At 45.7% G+C, this 13381-nt stretch overlaps 1 protein-coding gene and 1 long non-coding RNA gene across 7 annotated transcripts in view; one reads left to right on the forward strand and one right to left on the reverse strand.

Annotated features, from left to right (window-relative positions):
* MASP1 (MBL associated serine protease 1) overlaps nt 1-10282 on the reverse strand; it is a 61055-nt gene extending 50773 nt beyond the window's left edge. The window contains exons 1-2 of one of the 6 annotated variants that reach the window (XM_040481060.1): nt 10101-10282; nt 3262-3493 (exon numbers count right to left, since the gene is read on the reverse strand). In XM_040481060.1, coding sequence (XP_040336994.1) covers nt 3262-3493; nt 10101-10105 — 237 coding nt within the window. In that variant the 5' untranslated portion in view covers nt 10106-10282. Of the gene's footprint in view, nt 1-3261; nt 3494-10100 lie in introns of those variants that run through there. The other 5 variants (XM_040481062.1, XM_040481059.1, XM_040481066.1 and 2 more) reach the window with 5 other exon arrangements.
* A 127-nt stretch (nt 10283-10409) lies between these two features.
* LOC121034133 (uncharacterized) lies at nt 10410-12848 on the forward strand. The gene is made up of 2 exons (XR_005792308.1): nt 10410-10526; nt 10701-12848. It is a non-coding gene; the product is annotated as an uncharacterized LOC121034133 (long non-coding RNA).
* Nucleotides 12849-13381: the final 533 nt, after the last annotated feature.

Genomic DNA, 13381 nt, shown 5'->3' on the forward strand with positions numbered 1-13381 from the left:
GTGGGGGATTAACTGAGTCTCCCGAGGGCCGAGGCAACTTGACGTTCTGGGAGTTCATGACTCCAGACAGGAACTCCACCAGGTGCCTGTGGGCAGGGGCACAGAGCGTGTTGCTATGTTAGCATGAGTTACCGGCCAACAAGGGTGCAACGTCCTGTGAGGGGAGGCCTGCTCAGGTCCCGTGGCCGTTGGAACCTCTGTAGGGAGGCTAATGCTGCTGCCTGGGATAACATTCTGGAAGGCAGTCAGCACAAGAAGAGAGATACATCTTGCCCTCCCTGCCCACCACATGAATCCCTTTTCGAATTGGGAAGAGGTGTCTGAACCAGAGACGCAAGGACTGTGGGGCACTTCAGGTAGCAGACTGCTTCCTTGCTATGCCCAGGGGTCACAGTCTTATTCTGGAGTGAAGAGAGTGCTATAACGTTTCCTTCATTCAGGAGTCAGTGGCAGACTGGGGACTAGACCAGGCGTTTCCTGGATCCCGGGCAAGCATCCAGGACCATGCTGCCCTTCCAGAGGACCTACCTCCGTCTGCCTGGACTTTCTTGAAGGTGTCTCACAGTCCCTGATAGAAACTATCAATTAGTTTCCCAAGTATTCTTCAGCTAGAAAGGTCAAGCTTTGGGTAGAATACTCCAGGGTCCTTAATTCAGTGTCAGAAGAGGTCTTTGGGTTCTATTGTTGGACTGGAAAAGTGCCTTGTCGTTTTTTTCCCATTACAAAATGCAGCTGATGTCAGCTCCTTAATCTGCCTTGCCAGGAGACTCCATTTATTTGGGACAAAGGAATGAGTTAAATCCTCTGCTGTGTGTTTATTATCTCTATAAAGGAGTCCTAACAAGGTCAAGCTTGGCATCTGTCTGAACAAGAGGAAAGCTGGTGAGAAATGATTGCTCAGTGTATATGAATTGAGAGTCAATTCTCCGGGTGGAGGAAGGGGGGTGGATAATGAAAGTAAGTCATTGTTACAGCTAACGAAAAAAATTCTGTAATTTCCACAGTCTTAAGGCCTCAGCTACTAGCAAAAGCAAGTTTTTTTTTTTTTTTTTCCACTGCAAAAAAATTCTAGATGGTTGACATGTTTGAAAATAAGAAGAAAGCAGTTAGGAAGTTCACATCTAACCTTGTTTAAACCTATGGAACCTACTGTTGTATTAAGCCAATGTTTCGTCATTTTCCTTCTGGTTAAGACCACTTTCTAATCCAAATATTTGAGGATGCCATGGTTTTATGACCAGCATTAGTTGGGGGAATGGCCTGGAAGAGTCTGCCAACCTAATGTCCCCTACCCATAATGCATCTTCTCCTGGAGTCTGGCTATGGCAGAGGCTAGATTACATCCTGGAAGACATAACTAATGTATTTGTCAGAAATTTCAATTTAGGATGATGAACACTTCAAGTCTTGCTCAATACTGCTTGCTGGATCCCTGTGACTCTGACCAGTTGGCTCCATTTTTAATTAATTTAGGGAAACTATATGTCAGTCTAGATTGCCAACCCACATCATCTCCTAGAGCATCCAGATCTACCTCTTCTCATTCTTGATCTGTCAATCTTTTATTGTCATTATTCTTTTCCATCTTATGCAATGGCCACTCTTCTAGGCTCACGTCTCCCTGTGAGGGACCAGATCTTTTGTATCTTTAAATTCTCATAGTCCCTAGCATAGGACATTCACAGAGGGGCGGCATCACAATGAGCAGTGGTTCTCAAACTAGGAGATGCTGTCCCTCTGCAGATATAGGCAACTTCCAGAGGTGTTTTTGGTTGTCACAACTGGAGGGGGAGTGCTATTGGCATCTAGTGAGTAGAAACCAGGGATGCTGCTAACAATCCTATAATTCGCAAAACGGTTTTCCTCAGCAAAGAATGATCTGGCTCAAAATATCCACAGCACTGAAGCTAAGACACTCTGTCGTAGACCACCAATTTGGGAAAGTTTTTAATCTTAGAAACCTTGCTGTAAATGAGATAGTTGGTGGAGACCCAATGTATAAAATAAGCAATACACAACATTTAAAATAAATTTAAACAGGGTGGGGATTCATAGTCCCACTTATCAGCCTCCTCTACCCCCACAGTGGTCTTATAAGCCCCTGCAGTATCCTGGGGCCCAGTGGAGTGTGACCTGAGAGCCGTTCGTTTGGTGTAGCCAAAAGAACATGGAAATGAAAGTCACAAGACATGGGTTTGTAAATTGACCCACCGCTTCACCTTCTTGGGTTTGTTTCTTTGCCTGTGAAGTGCCTGTCTTATAGAGTTTTTTTAAAGATTGAATGAGATTTCAAGTATCAATGTACATTGTAAACTCACTGCTTTGCTGTTGTCAAAAATTCTGGTTAATACAAGGTTAACTCTTGTTGAATTCCTGGCTGTAGAAAACAGAGACTATGATAAGACTGAAAATATATAAAATCTACTCTGGAATGATTTGGTGAGAACTTTTCCAGAAAGCCAGAGAGAGCTTAGAAAGTAGATTAGTAGGTCTCCACACCTTTTTGAGCCAGATACAACCTTAATAAACTTGATCTCCCAGACGTACTCCAACCTTTCTCAGCCCTACTTTCAGAGAACAGCTTCCCATCCATGGAAATGTTTGTGGGGTCCCTCTAAAGTTGAGGCAATATTGCTTGGATGCTGTAATCATTTCCTGTTCCTCTTCCACATGATCTTTACATGCACTTCTGATTCTGACCCCCCAAGCTTGCCCACACCCTTTGCAGAGAAAACCTAAACTTCTCAGCATCACATTCAAGACCCTTCAGAATCTCACCCCAATCCAACCTGATCTCACCTCCCACTGTCTGCTACTGTATAGCCAGCCTTCCCAAGTACCTGATCATTACTTAGGGAAGTAGGCAAGGCTTTCAAATGCCTCAGCTTTGGACATGATTATGGCTGTGTGTCAGTCTTGTTATGCTTACTCTGGGGTCTCTGCCCTTTTCTCGCTGCTTGTAAAGGTGACCTTGGAGCAGAGGTTAGTGGAAACATTAAGGACTTCGAGAACAGAAAGAAAACAGGGGAGGTTACGTTTGGCTGAGTTACACCTTGCCAGCCTCAGTTTCCCTTGTGGTCCTTTCTAGATCTCCCACTCAGCCTGCACCTAGCATATCACCCCAACCTTCGTTCATCATGTTGTAACTTTGTGTGCCTTCCTCACTGGACTGCTACCCTGGGAAGGAAAACACAGTGTTTAATTCTTCTCTGACTCCCAGTAGAGAACCTGGCGCAGTGAGGGAATATCAGGGGGTCTCACCTTCACATAGTCATATTCACAAAGGTAGGAGGACTCCAAGTTGAAGTGCATGAAGTAAAGCTTGATCCGAAATCCCTCTGGAACAGTGATATTCCAAGTCACCTCTGAATCACTCGGATAGGAGTCTGGATAGCCAGGTGACTGGATCTGACCAAACATATTGTTAAGCTCCACGGTGTGGGCCGAAGCTTTCAACAAGGAGAGGCACAGAGCGTGACAGAGAAGGAGCCACCTGAAAGACACGAATGGATCTACTTACGTTCATGGACACAGGTCCTCACCACTTAACTAACTCCGCAGCCAGGAGACCACGTTGTTGGCAGATCTCTGCCGCTGACGTGTTGTGGGTACTCCTCCCCACTCTGGGCTTGCTTACCCAGTCTATTCGACAGGGAGATGGTAACTCCATGATTCCTAAGGTTTCTTCTAGCTGTGCTCTTCTGAAGGTTTGTTAACAGTATCCAGCTCTCCTAGAAAGTCCCCTAGTCGCGACTCTGACATGTATCATGTTACTGTTGAAAACTTAAGTTTCATGATTAGGTAAAAGTGGATGTCCTTCCTTCAACTCAGCTTCATTTAAGGATCTTGGACTCTGGATTCAGTTTTGTCAAAAGTGAGTAACAGTGACGTGGTAATGTTGGGAGGAGACTTATGCTCCAGGATGGGATCTTGCAGGACCTCGAACAGATTCGACAAAATCGGTCAAGGTACGCAAAGTTTGGAATTAAGAAAGAGTAAGCAAAACATGTCCCCCCTTGGGTAAGTGTTCCGATGAAAGGATCAAAACCCTGCAACTTATTTCCAGCTGTAGGAATCAGAGATAACGGACTGTTAAAAAAATTGCTTCGGGGGCAAGGAAGACCCAGTAAAACTCACAGAACACACCCCAAGTGGCGGAGGCAATGGCGAGGCAGAATGTCCACGGCTAGTCAAAACCTGAATGGTCAATATGCACCACAGCAGGCCTCTAATAGATTGTTCCTCTGCAGGACCCGAGGACCTTGAGCTCAAACACCCCAAACCCGGCTCATGAACGTCTTGCCTAAGTCCTCTTTATTCTGCTTCATATGTCAGGTCATCCGCTTCTCTTCCATCAATTACGTTACACGTTCTTATCTGGCCTATTGTTATTGCACCCTAAGTAATCTCCCTGTCCCCCACTTGATACCATTCAGCCCTTTGCTGCTGAAGTTGATTTTCCAAAACACACATGACCATGCGGCTTCACTGTGGCTGTGGGATCAGGCCTCTGTCCCTGGGATCGTGGACGAGCCCGTTCTGATCTAGGGCTGATCTGCGGGTCCAGCCTCAGCTCGGGGCCAGCTGTGCCCTGACATGTCATTCTGAAAGCATGCCATGCCTGTCCACGCCTCGGCCCCCTTGCGCGTACCATCCCCATTCTTCGTCTGCTTGTCTTATTTATCTTCCACCACCCAGCTCACAGCTTCCCAGGCTATGGTGCACTCATCACACCTCCAGATCCCACAGCTCCCCGTACATGCTTCCTTTCTGCCTGCATCACCCTGGGCTGCTTCAGATGCAGCCCCTGGAGCAACGGATATTTGGGTTCAAATCCCAACTCTTCTACTCACTGGCTGTGAAATACCAGATAAGTCTCTCTGAGTCCCAGTTTCCTCATCTGTTATGTGGGGAGTATCATCTCTAATTATAGGACTCCCATGAGCATTAGAGATGATGTATATAAAGGGCCTAGTATACAGCCTGGTATAAAATAGGTGATGGGAGAATAAAATGAATGAATGGATGGATGGATGGATGGATGGATGAAAGTGTGCCCGAGTCTTCTACAGCCGAAGTCAATACTGGGAAATTATGCCAGCATCTTTGGATGACAGTAATCCCGCTTTATCTACGACCTCATTTTTTGTGGTTTCAGTTACCCCTGGTCAGACCCAGTTCAGAAGCAACATGATCCTCCTTCTGACATCTTGTCCAAAGGTCAGCAATAACCTAATGCTACATCACAGTGCCTACATCATTTTCCTCATTTGATCTCATCACATAGGCATTTTATCATCTCTGTATCCTAAGAAGGATGAGTACAGTACAGTTAAGATATTTTGAGAAAGACTTATATCGGGGCGCCTGGGTGACTCAGTCGGTTGGGCATCCAGCTTCAGCTCAGGTCATGATCTCACGGCTTGTGAGTTCAAGCCCCCCATCGGGCTCCGTGCTGGCAGCTCGGAGCCTGGAGCCCGCTCCGGATTCTGTCTCCCTCTCTCTCTGCTCCTCCCCTGTTCACTCTCTCTCTCTCTCTCTCTCTCTCAAAAATTAATAAACATTAAAAAAATTTTAAAGATACTTTGAGAAAGAGAGACCACATGCAGGTGATTTTATTGCAGTATATTATAAGTGTTCTATTTTATTATTAGTTACTATTGTTAATCTCTTCTTGTGTCTAATTTTTAAAGTTTATTTATTTTGAGAAAGAGAGAGAGAGAGAACAGGAGAGGAGCAGGGAGAGAGAAATCCAAGCAGACTCCCCATTGTCAGCACAGAGCTGGACTAGGTGGATGGAACTCACGAACTGTGAGGTCATGACCTGAGCTGAAATCAAGAGTCAATCGCTTAACTGACTGAACCATCCAGGGCCCCTCTTACTGTGCCCAATTTATAAATTAAACTTGATCCTAGGTATGTATATAGAGGAAATACATTGTATTTCCTAGCAGCGTTCCCTGCTATCTGTGGTTTCAGGTATCCAGTGAGGGTCTAGGAACCTATCCTCCAGGCATAAACAGGTACTATTATAATGATTCCATCATTGCTAATCAGAAAGTTGTTTCTACCAACTCTCCCTCCACAGCACACAGATGCATATATACACATACATGAATTTTTGAAGATGTAACACAAGATAACCGTAAATATAGATTATCTAGCCATCTCAATATTGTATTTACATAAAAGGTAAATAGGTAAATGCAAAAGGCCTAGAAGGATATTAACAGGATATTAACAGTGGTTATCTCTAAAATGGGAATATAAATATTTTAAATGTCATCTTTGTGTATATGAAATGTTCACACTTGTCAGGAAGGACCCTGTACTGTTTCTTCTTTCTTTTTAAAAAAAAAATTTTTAATGTTTATTTATGTTTGAGAGACAGAGAGAGACAGAGTGTGAGTGGGGGACGGGCAGAGAGGGAGACACAGAATCTGAAGCAGGCTCCAGGCTCCGAGCTGTCAGCACAAGCCCCATGCAGGGCTCGAACCCACGAACTGTGAGATCATGACCTGAGCGAAGTCGGACGCTTAACCGACTGAGCCACCCAGGCGCCCCGCTGTACTGTTTTTTCAAGAAAAAGAAAATAATGAAGTTATTTAAATTTTTTCCAAGGTCCCTACAATAGTAACATGTAAGATTTCAACGAAGGAAACAAAATGTTTTAATCCAGTTGCCAGTGTCAATATTTTCTAAAAACCAATCTAGGAGGGAGGGCCTCCAAGGCAGACAGAAGGGAAGGCCTAAGTCCAAGCTCTTCAGTGCACTCACAGGAAAGAGGAGTCCAGAAACTCTATCTTTCAGGCCCCAGGCAGCCCCACATTCAAGCGAGGAAATGTACCGATGCTACCAGGGCGGGGAGTTCTAGTTCAGTTCCGCCTGGGGAGGGGAGGGCACTGGTCTTGGGTCAGAAGAGCTAGATTCAAGTCCAGCCTTTGATTTGATTTCTCTGCCCCACCTTGGGGAAGCCAGGTAATGCCTCGGTTTCCTCATCCAGTAAGTGGTGATAATGACTTCCCTTAGGGCTGCTATCAGAGTAAAGGAGGATTAATTAGAAAGTGCTTTGTTAACCGTCCAGCCCTCAGCAAATGTTAGTGATAATTACTCCCATCATGCTGCTTCCCGAAAAGCAGCGGTTAGGAAAGAGCTTTGGCTCCCAAGCTGGACTTTCCTGCAATAGCGACACCCAGATTATGCAAGGCTGAAAGGTCAACTTTCTCCATGCCTGCTTTTTCCAGACCGCATGGAGGAGACTCGGAGCCTCCTAATGCTGGTTTTGTCAAGAGTTGACGGCTGACAGCCCCATTCAGCCTCAAAGGCCCACATGTGGTAGGTAACCAGCCAGTGTGGGAGGAAGGCCTGCAAAGCTTTCTGTTCTATTTTGTTTGCATCTCAAGACAGTTTCAAACATAGGAAACAAATACCTCCTTGCACATAATGGGCTTGAGCATATGCTTGCTTGCTTTAGGAGCTGCTGATCGAAGAATACAAGTGGCCGCTTTTGTTTCCCGTGACACTCTCTGAATGTTTTTTGCTTCTTACACACCAGGCACTGGCTGTACAATTCCCCACACCTGCGACCTATTCTTGAGCTAATCAAAAAGTTTAGCTACATTTGCTTGAGATGTCAAACATAATACATAAAGCTGGGACTTGATGGACCCCCCTGCACGAGGAGGCTCTCCGGAGTGCACAAAATGCCTGTGTGTGTGATTGCGGAAGAAATAGCACTTTCTATCCTCTTCATTCCCTCCCCTCACTTCAACCTACACTGCACCAAAGCTTTTTTAAGTAGAAGAGTTGAAAGCCACTGTATAGATGGATCCCTTGGACAATGCCCTTATTTGACGGATGATGAAAAGGATATCCCAAGAAGTGGTATGTAATGCCCAACAGCAGATGGTGAATTAGCTTCCACAGAAGAAGGGAATCACAAAAGCTAACGGAGGAACCTGCTGGGTCCATGCCCATATCATGCCCAGGCATTTGGCCAAAGCAATTAATCCTGTGAAAAATAATTAAAAAACTCATGGCTTTATGTAGAAATTAAAAAAAAAAAAAGATACTAATAACAAAGCCCCTCCCCAACAAATTCTAGTTTAATTGGTCTGGAGTGAGGTCTGGTCATCGGCCCTTTTGAAAGCATCACAGATGATCCTAATGTACAGCTAGAATCAAGAGCTCTTGGTATAGGATAATACACTTGGTTGAGAGTCTGGTGGAATGTAGCAGAAAAAAATCTTGGACTGGGAGTCCAAAGACCCAAGTATGAGTCGGAGCCTTTTCAAGATCATCAGGGTGGCCTCGGGCAAGTTGCTTAACTGCTTTTATCCCCACTTCTCCGTGAATCCTCATCTCATCTAAAATCTGAAGACCAGATGAGACAGGCCTATAAAAGTGCTTCTCAAACTCTGAAGTGCTGTGTCCCCGAGAGGCAAGACCCTTTGGAGACTTCTAGCAGAGCACGTCTCCACTGGTCGCCAACTGAATTCTGTTCAGCTACTATTTTTTGAATGCCTAATAGGAAACAGACATTACGCTAGGGGCTGGGCACACTAAGATAAACAGACCTCGAGCCTATACCTTAAGGAGCATTCAGTCTCGGATGAGGAGATAGATAATTGAGCGGTGAAATATTACAAAGACGAAAAGAGATGTAGCTCCCAGGAACAGAGACCATGCAAGGGACAGGATGCTTATGTTGGGGATGTTGGCCAGGGCAGAGGACATCATGTTTGAGCTGTGGCTTGAACAGTCGGGGGCTTCAGGTGGAAAATAAGGAGGAGAGAGGTTCTGCACTAAGGGATGATGCAGGACTGTAAATCAGCCTGTATGTTGGCATGCTGGGGCATTGGCTGGTACAGCAGGATTTGAATAGTGACACATCAGTCAAATTGTCACTCCACGTAGATGAACAGAAATCCTATCTTTTTGCAGGATAAAGGAAAACGAAGTTCGATGGGAAGCTTAACGCTACAATGGATTTTAAAAGAACAGATCGAATGAATCGTAAACACCTGATTATTTCTCTGAACCACAGGTAATCTGAGCCCAAAGAGTTAACACAGTCTGAAGCCCCCCCCAGTGGCCCCAGACCCAGAAAAGTTGCTAGGTGACTTTGCAGAAGAGAAACAAATAGAAACTCTTTTTCCAATTGAGAAGAAAATCAATGGGAAAAGAGGTGCTCGGGGACTTAACACATCTGCAGGGTGTTTTTCTTTTTCTGTCTTTTTCCCCCTGTATTTTTAACAGCATTAACGCTTAGAAATAGTAAAAATAATTGCACTGGCTGGGTTTTGAGACTCGCAGAGGAAAACTTAGAAGAAATGCCTGGTAAGAAGGATCAAGTAACTCTTAAGTATAAGCTGAGGAATAGGAAATCTTGAAGAGTTTAAAAACAATTAGAATTTAGAGTCCTAGATTTAGAACGCCAAAGACTCCTTTTTTTTTCTTTTTTTTTTTTTTTTAATTTGTGGTATCCCTTTAAGAGCCATTCTGTGCAATTCATAGCCTGATTCATGCCACCAGCTGCCTCTGATTTCAGTGAGAAATGCAGAAATTTATAAGGAACTGTAAAATGGGGACAGGTTTTTCGTCTTCTAAATTGAGGTTTTGACTGGCAAACTTCTGAAGGTTTAAGAAACCACAGAGCTGAGCTGTGGGAAGCTGGTTTCTTTTCCGGTCCGAACAAATAAACACACAAACTCATACCTAACTCACAAAGTGTTGGAAGAGATAAATCAGTGCTCTTTGCAGAGGAGGAAAACAAAAAATCAGCCTTGCGGGCACCGGAGGAAAGTCACATCTGCCAGCAGACAGCACCCTGTGCTGGCAGAGGGGGAAACTGAGCTTCGGCAGTGTCCCGGCAGGATTTGCACAAAGTCTCCTGTTTCGAGCTGGGGTGTCCCCACCGACCCAGGGCAGCGCCCAGCCCACATCTCCCTTCTCAAAGCCCCAAGGATTGACAAGAACCCCCTGCAACACCCCCAGGACACCCAGGTGAGTCTGCCTAGAGACAAGGTCAAACTCTCCAGGGCTGCTTGACACCTGGTTCCTGAAAGGGCACCCGTGCCCACTCCTGCCCTGGCACTCACCTCATTTTCCAGCCTTGGGTGCTCCTAGCTGCCTGGCCTTGGTCCCCCCGGTCTGACTTTCCTGTGAGCTTGTCCCCGGTGTGGTGTCAGCGATGCCTTATCTTTGTTCTGAGGTCCCTGTGTGTCTCTGGAATTGGCTGGCATTCTCCATTCAGGTCACGCCTTCCCCTGCCTGCAACAGATCCCCTCTCCCCCTCTCTCCCTCTGCCTTTTCCTCTCTCTCCTCTCTGTCTCTCCCTCTCTCTCTCTCCCTCTCTCCCTCCTCTCTCTCCCTCTCTCCTCTGACTCGCACTTACACACACTCATAGGAACCTGACAGAACAGAATCTGTCTTCTTCCTGAAAAGATCTGCTCTCCCAGTTCCTTCCTTTATCCTGTGTGGCTGGCCCCAGCTCTTCAGAGAAAATAACTGGGAAGCTCAAAAAGGTATTTGTATCTGTGTGTGTGTGTGTGTGTGTGTGTGTGTGTGTGTGTGTGACAGAGGGACAGAGAGAGAGAGAGAATGTGTGTGTGTGTGTGTGTGTGTGTGTGTGTGTGTGTGTGTGTGTATGTACGGTGGAGAGGGACAAAGTCTAATTTCTCTTTAGTCTCCCCTGCCAGATGGCTATAGTTTTCTGCTCGTCTTCAGGACACCGGCAAAAAGACACCAGTGAAGCAGAAACAACCCACTAAGAAGGCAATTCTGACATCTACACTAGGAAAGAAAAAAGGTCCAAATCCCAAAGCCTCAGACAGCCTGCAAACAGCAACAGATTTTCCTGCGAACAGAGCCACTGGCCAGGAATGGGAGGGAGCCCCAAGTCCTACAGTTGGCTAGTGGTTCTCCTCCACTTAAAAGCAAAACTTGTGCTGTTTACCAGCTCAGAGTGTGCGGAGATCTAATTCAGCCCAGTGCGGGTCCATCAACAGCAGGATAGCCCGCACCCTATGGGTGTAGAAATACCTGGGCCTGTGTACCAGCCTACACCCTGAGATTGTGGAGAAATGCAGCACCTGATCTAAGTCGAGCCGAATAATAAGACAGTTACTTCCCCACGACAATGACAACCGATACTCAATATGGAGAGAGACGTCTGGGCGTGAAAAATAGATTTTGCGGAGAAGCTTTTCTGTGTTAGGCACAGCGCTAAGCATAAGCATGGTCTTGTACTCCCGAGGATTTGTAAGGGTCACCCTATTGTACTCATTTTACAGATGAGAAAACTGAGGCTCAGAGAGGTTCTACACCTTGCCAAGATCATCCAGCTCTTTTTTACTCCTTTGCTACTACCGCCAAGAGTTGACATTTGTTGAGCCCTCTGTGTCGGGGACTGTTCTAGTAATGTGTTAATTTCCTTCAATCATCTTTATATCTCGTAGAGTTGGGTAGTAGGCTTAGCCCCATTTTACAGATGAGGAAACTGCCCAGAGAGATTAAGTAGTATACCCAAGATCACACAGTTAGAAAGCGACAGGGGACAAATTTGAGACCTTACCCACGGTCTTGCACTGCTCCTCACTCGTATATTATAATGTGTCTGGCATTTCAAATACAGCATCCACAGGGAAGCTCGACTTGAGGCATTCTGGAAAGAGCAGTAGGCTCGGAGTCCGAGTTTAGCTGTAATCTTTCCTTTCTGTGCGAGCTGACTGTGCACCGTTGGGCCCAATACTTTATTAACATCTCTGATCCTGCTTTGCGTCGGGGAGAGGAGGCTTGCTATGAGGCTTCAGGGTGATTATGTTTGTGGAAGTGCTTTGCTAGCTGCCTGGTGGTGTATCTGAGAGAGGGCCCCCCCCGCCCATTCTAACCCAGGTCGCAGACACAGGTACTCTCCACGCTCGGGTACTGCTGCCTTGGCAGATTTGGGGGAACAGGGGTTTGAATCCCCCCCCCCCGCCAGAATTCTTCTTGCCTCCGTTTTCTCTCCAGTTTCTCTATTTTAACACTTTCAAATGTCAGTCTTGCCAGGCCTGGCATTAGTGAGAGGCTGTGGTCGATAATGTGGGTGCAAATATATGAGATGAGAGAATATGTTTGAACTCAGGCACTGTTTTAGCAAAATGTTGCTTTCTGTTTCAGGCAGGGTAGGGGAAAAAAAAAACGTTTAAAAGTCCCATTAAGAAGCCTCATAGGCTCCTCAGACATCAAATAACTCTCGCAAAACAACATTTTAATGATTTAAGTGTAAATGAATCAGAAACACATGGATTGCATTTCTCTTGGAATACCCCAGGGTTTTTAAACCGAAGGAGAAAGAACTTGGCTCAAAGCACAGTGTGCTATGCAGAGGGCCCTGCCCGTCACAGACATTCCCTCTATTCATGTGGCAGCAGGACTGGCCCTCTCCTAATTTAGGGCACATACAGGAATATGCAATCATTTGTTCTGGGCACAGAGGGAAGAGCTTGGGAGAGAAAGCCATCAGCGTCTCCTTGTAAGTGTCATAGAGCACTTGAGCTTCCCAGAATAATTTCCTGGCCAGATTTTTTCAAGGCTGCCAATGTTCAATGGGAGGCATTTGAAATACGTTCTAAGCCAAAGTTCTGCCAATAGACAGCAGATCTGATATGTGTTTCCCTGGGAGTTCGCCAAGGCTCAGATGGAATCTGCATGAAAACAGGAACTGTGTGTGGCTGGCTCAGTGAATGATCTGGGTGAGATTCAGGGAAGTTTCCCATTAGACTAGAAGACATTGGTGATGTTGTCCTGACCTTTTAATAAAAAAAAAAAAAAAAACTCTCTGAAGTATCATTAACAGACCATGAGAAGTAGAAGGAACACAAGGGAGATTGGTCTGGGAGTAGGCTCGGTGTCAGTAGGCTAACTTGTATGTGACCTTGGGCAGCGACTTTCCCGGCTGGGGGGAGGGAGGGGAGGGTCATCTGTTTGCTCCACTATAAACTCAGGGATTGGACCCCGTTGAGATGATGGAACACATATGAATGTGGATGTGAGAACTGTGGAATAACCCTGCCGTGAAGGTAGTTGCGGGAGTTGCTCTCATGACCTACGAAGAGAGTCGAGTCTAGAGCGGCCAACTCATCTCGACACTTGCTTTATCTGCGATCATCGCACATGACATTGCTCAGGATTCCGTCGTGGGTATTCAGAAAAATAATTTTTAAGAGGATTCACCTAGGTTTTTTAAAAGTTTGACAAAAGGCTTAAAATATACATCCAATCAACTAACAGTACCTCATTTAGAATCCTAAAATGTAGAACAACAGAGGTGGGCTCAACAGCCCCAGGTTAGAGTGCAAGACAGGGGTCAGAAATACAGCACTAAGAGGGTAAATGT

Source organism: Herpailurus yagouaroundi, unplaced genomic scaffold (genome assembly GCF_014898765.1).
Source record: "Herpailurus yagouaroundi ecotype Mexico unplaced genomic scaffold, PumYag 159, whole genome shotgun sequence".
Classification (NCBI taxonomy): Eukaryota; Metazoa; Chordata; class Mammalia; order Carnivora; family Felidae; genus Herpailurus; species Herpailurus yagouaroundi.